This window comes from Chenopodium album, chromosome 4 (genome assembly GCF_948465745.1).
Source record: "Chenopodium album chromosome 4, dcCheAlbu1.1, whole genome shotgun sequence".
Taxonomy (NCBI): domain Eukaryota; kingdom Viridiplantae; phylum Streptophyta; class Magnoliopsida; order Caryophyllales; family Amaranthaceae; genus Chenopodium; species Chenopodium album.
The window spans coordinates 60,110,523-60,115,701 of NC_137837.1; the positions used below are offsets into that span (position 1 = coordinate 60,110,523).

At 35.0% G+C, this 5,179-nt stretch overlaps 1 protein-coding gene across 1 annotated transcript; it reads left to right on the plus strand.

Moving 5' to 3' along the window:
* The first annotated feature begins 441 nt into the window (after window positions 1-441).
* LOC145627040 (large ribosomal subunit protein eL20z-like) lies at window positions 442-4,806 on the plus strand. The gene is made up of 4 exons (XM_081679446.1): window positions 442-900; window positions 2,351-2,426; window positions 3,003-3,120; window positions 4,427-4,806. Exons 1-4 carry the CDS (start codon window positions 669-671, stop codon window positions 4,475-4,477), a joined length of 477 nt encoding a protein of 158 aa, XP_081535572.1. The 5' UTR covers window positions 442-668; the 3' UTR covers window positions 4,478-4,806.
* Window positions 4,807-5,179: the final 373 nt, after the last annotated feature.

A 5,179-nucleotide genomic window follows, 5' to 3' on the forward strand; every position in this document is an offset into this window, starting at 1 on the left:
ATTCAGATACAACAAAAAAATTAAAATTATTTTGTAAATAATTATGACATTAATTATGAAAAATATTTATTTTCATAAATTACTAAATCTTACGAAGTATTACTAAATTATTTTATTGTTTGAAATAAATCAGATTAATTTGAAAAAGTGGTATATGTATTCCACATAGTAGTAACTTTTATTATTAATTTTGAATATTTGTATGAAATTTATTAGCCATTATTTCTATAATTAAATGCATTATAAGGGTTCTAACTTATTTACAAGAGTCTAACTTTTTAATCTAAGATTAAAGGTGAGTTAACTCACCGGAATTTCTAACCTAGACGCTAAAAACAAAGTAAAAAAAAGTTAGATTTCAAATACAATACCAAGTATTTATCAAAAAGTTGGACCCTATCTAATATCTTAACTCTTGTATGTGTAGCCTTTGCGGAGTTGTAAAGTCATTTTCAGCCATTACTCTCGGGACCCTTCAAACTTGACCGAACCTTCCTCTCTCTTTCCGTTTCGTTGAAACCAAAACCATTAGAAAATTTATAATTTCTAAAAGTTGATTTTCAAAACAATCATTCAACAACAACAATAGAAACAGCTTCAAAAATATTCATCAGTTCTAATACGCAACAAATCAAAAGGGTATTGTTAATTGTAATCTTGTAATAAAGATGAGCGAAGAAGGTAGAATTGTTTACCATCATCATGAAAAGCATGAATCTCATAATCATGGTGATTCTGATCAATCTCCACCACCTCCTCCGCCGTCTGTAGCACCTTATGGAACTTTCCAGGGTGTTCCTTCTTCATCTCCTGCAATGGGTTTCCCTCAACCTGCCCCACCTCCTGGTTCCATGGGTCCTCCTCCTGAGTACTATACTCGTGGTTATCAAGCTGTTCCAGGTCTTTTTCTCTCTCATTAACTGTGTTTTATGACTACCCTTTTGCCATTTTGGTTTGATTATTGAATTTGTTTGGTGTATTGAGAGTCGCAAAGGGTGGTGATGTAGTTTTGTAGACGGAATTTGATCTCGGGTTTTGGGTACTATTGTGAAGACTAATTTTAGTAACTAAGTTTGTTGATATATGTATTTTGAGTGGATTATTGTTGATGGGATTGATTGTGGAAATGTATTCTTGTTATGATGAGGTTAAATGGGTTTTTGGTAGGAATATGGGATTTTATAATACTGTATGCGTTGACTAATTGGCTAAGTAATTCTGCATATATTACCTGAGAATTTAGGTGGTCTGTGACATCTTATTAGCTTGGTATGAAGCTACATTTCATGCAATTGTATGTTTGCTCTTAAGAATGCAGGGTTACATCTACTTAAGCTGAATTTACGTGGTTTATGATTTCAACCTTCAAGGCCAATTTTGGTCAAAAGACTCTGAAGTTTACTTTGGTTTTAGGGTTGTGTTTGTTGATAATTTGGCTGATTTTCTCGTGTGAAAGATAATTGTTTAAGGACCTTGACTAGTAGATGTATCATAAAATAATCTAGGTTAACTTAGCTGCCCATTTTAGTTCCATTAGTTGCAAAACGAGCACTTGTGTAAGAGCTTTTGAAATTCAGATCACAATGGAATTGGAGGCTGCACTGCTTCTGTGTAACCTAAGTTCTTATTAGTTAATGTTGAAGGAAATCTTGTGGTTGTGGCAATTGTTTTGTATCAAAGGCGGTTGATGTAATTGTTAGTAATTTATACCACTATCGCTTTGTTTGGATACGAAGGAAAAAGGATAGGGGAGGGAAGAGAAGGGAAGGGAAAGGTGAGCTCCGTGTTCCCTCTAAATCTTTCCAATTTTGGAGGGATGATATATACTTTGTATTAGAGAAAGGAAAAATAGATCCCTCCCTCTCCCTCCCTTCCATCCCCCAATCCTTTACCCAAACAAGAAAAATTTTCGTCCTCCCTTTCTCCTTTTTTTCCTTCCATTTCCTTCTACCCAAACGAAGTGTTAAAGTTGATGTAATCATGTCTCCACAACTCCATGAACCCTGTTAATTTTATCAGGAATTGGACTAGATTATGGAAGATACTGTTATTGGCAGTGAACCTTGGAATTCTGAAGTTTTTATGACATTACATGTAAACTTCTTTAGTGATACAGTTGCTATTTTCTGTTATCCTTCTTTTTGTATCTGCCTCTGTGTCTGATATCTAGGTGTTTGTATATGTAGTACTTGACTATTTGTATATGTACTTGATATGAGCTTGCTTATAATGATTCCATTTGTATACTGTGTATGCTTATTCAATATGTACTTGATATGAGCTTGCTTGTACTGATTCCATTTGTATACTGTATATGCTGATTCAAATGAGTATCTTTGATAATGACAAGGTTATGTGGTTGCTGAAGGAAGACCATTGAATGAGCATCGCCTTCCTTGCTGTGGCATCGGTTGTGGCTGGTTCTTGTAATGTCTCTCTTCCTTTTCCTATCTTCCCCCTAAGATCATATTGTAATTCACATTTGCTTCACAGGAGAAAAATGAACTCATAAAGTGATAAAGATGTGTTAAGCCTCAAGGTTGGTGGAAATAGTGTATAATAGGAGTCCAAAATATTAATGAATGAACTAATGGCTTATGAATGAAATCAACTGTGTAGTCATTAATATATAAAAATAGCCCAGTACTCATTAATCATGTAAATCAAGTGCCTAGTTCATTGACCATTCTTGTGGAGTTGGGACAAGAAAAATGTATTAATGGACATGTCAACTAATGGCAACTTAATCACCAAGCTGAATTTTGGTAGTACCTTTAATATCTGCCATAACATTCAGATGTGCTAAAGCATAATCCAATTCTAGAAAGGGAGATTAAAGTTCTTATATTTTCCTGAAAAGGCTTTTTGAAAAGCCTTAAACTAAAGATTCTAAATCACAACTTTCGTATGTTAACATCTATAGCTCCAAACCCCTCTAAGAAGATAGGCATCCCGAGGCCCTTGTTTCTATGGTGCTTATTGATTGTATTCTTTTTTTGAAGGTTCTTAATTGGGTTCTTGCTGGGTGGTATCCCTTGGTATGTTGGGGCAATTTATCTTATCTGTTGCAGAAATGTGGATCATAGAGAGAAGCCAGGATATGTTGCCTGCACAGTTGCTGTAAGTTTTGCTCTCTTGCCTCTGAATCGTTTTGCTTTGTTCACTCTCTTCTTCTTTTCACATTTCATAGACGAGTCATTTTGATTTGTTGGAAGAATTACTTTTATTTTTGCACATTGGTGCTTTCTTAATTAGAACTAGAGGAAATAGAATACGGAGATCCAAAAGTCTTATTTGATGCTTAACATGTTGAAGTGGAATGCTGCAGTTAAAAATTGGTGTATCAGGAAAGCACATTTCATTAAAAAAAATGCCTGCATGTATAACTTTTTTTGTAAATGGATTACAATTTAAATGGGGAACTAAGTTTGTTGCACAATATAAGAAACAGAAGTAGTATTTATGATCCATATATCTGGTCACTTGTTCAGAACTCTTTATTAGCTGGGTTTTATTTATAGTGCACGTTTGGGATAAGGGGGATAGATAAGGGGGTCAAACCGTCCATAGTTGAAACTACCATGAATTGTAAGATAATACATAAAAAAGTTAGGGAAGGTAAGATTCCACAATATTTTATTTAATTCCCCCACAAATTAAGAGCCACCAGTACATTTCTAGTCAATTAGTCATCTGCCATCCCCTAATATCTGCACCCAATGCATGTCTATAGTGTCTTGCGGCTCTTCCCTTGGTCATCTTTTCCTGACGAATGGTGTGACAGACACTCTTTTTCAAGCTCTTTGTTGGGTGTAACCTTAGTTGTCCTCCAATGCTATTAAATTTTTGTTTCACTGATTCCATCTTTCATAACCCTGTTTGTGCAGTATTTATGATATTAGTATCTATTGATATTATATTGATATTCTAGGAAGCAAAATGAGTGTTTAAAAAACATGAAAGATTCACTGGTTAATTTTGATTATAACGGATCGCATTAAGCATCTCATGAAAGTACTTTGCTTGTTCTGTTAAGTATCAGAGTGCCAATTTGCTCTCAGTATGCCATCAGACAATTAATGTCTCTGCACGCATCCAACCCCCTGTCAGGGCAGCTTATGATCTAGATTTTTCCAAATGGCATTTGAATATGATTTTAAGAAAGATAATTTTCGACCCTTGGTACTTGGTAGGGCTTTTTTTTATAATCGTTCATAAACATACTCGTTGATGAATCTTTGTAAAAAAATTAGCTTATCCTATAGCTTCACGCTCATATTTGATAACTAATTCTGGCAAATGGCCTTGACTGTGATTCGGATGTTTTATTCAGTGCTCCTGCTGTTATTGGTGCTCCCTAGTCCCTACTAAACTCTTGATGATGGACCACTATTATTGGCACTGAATATATCTGCTGATTTTGCAGGCTGTTTGTGCTGTTATAGCCACTATTTTTGGTGTGTCAAAACTTAATTAGTGAGCATATCCTTGTGGCAATTCAATTCTCTGAAAGCAACCAAGGTATGTGCTTTTGCTTGGTTGTTCGAACTGGTTGAGCAGTCTTTCGAGTTATCTGCAGAGATCCCTGTAGTTTGTTGTATTACTACTTAAATCAAATTTACATTTGATTTTGTTTAATTGTGACTGTATATAAACTTCTTTATGATATTTGTATCATTACACCCTGTAGAACCTACCATTTGTTTGTATAGAATATTGTGTATTTGCATCTCTGGAGATAACTGAATGATAAAACTGGATTTATGTTGGTTAATGTACTTTGATAAATAAATATTTTCTGCTACTGCATTATTTCAATTACTCACACCTCTAATGATCAATAAGTAAAAATTATAACAATGTGATGTGATGAAAATAAAGACGGATCGGACAGTGATCCACCGGGTAGCCACCCTGACCTAGAAGATTTAGTGTAAGCTGAAAAGAACTATAACAAGGTAGCATGCATATCTCATTACTCGTCTACAGGCAAGTCACATACCGGTGTCTTAGGGCTCTAGTAGTTTGCTGTCCCAACACCCAGTTTCATTTAGGAATTGGCGGTACTTAAAGGTTTCCCCTCCATATTGACATAATTACAGTTTACAAGTGCACCCTGGCACTGCTTGCACAGCGTTAGTTTCACCCTTGCATAATGGATCCATTCTCTAACTTCTCT

Coding starts and splice junctions, on each gene's coding strand:
- LOC145627040 (XM_081679446.1), top strand. CDS start 669: ATGAGCGAAGAAGGTAGAATTGTTTACCATCATCATGAAAAGCATGAA. Junction 2,427..3,002: donor ATCGGTTGTGGCTGGTTCTT/GTAATGTCTCTC, acceptor CTTTTTTTGAAG/GTTCTTAATTGGGTTCTTGC. Junction 3,121..4,426: donor ATGTTGCCTGCACAGTTGCT/GTAAGTTTTGCT, acceptor CTGATTTTGCAG/GCTGTTTGTGCTGTTATAGC.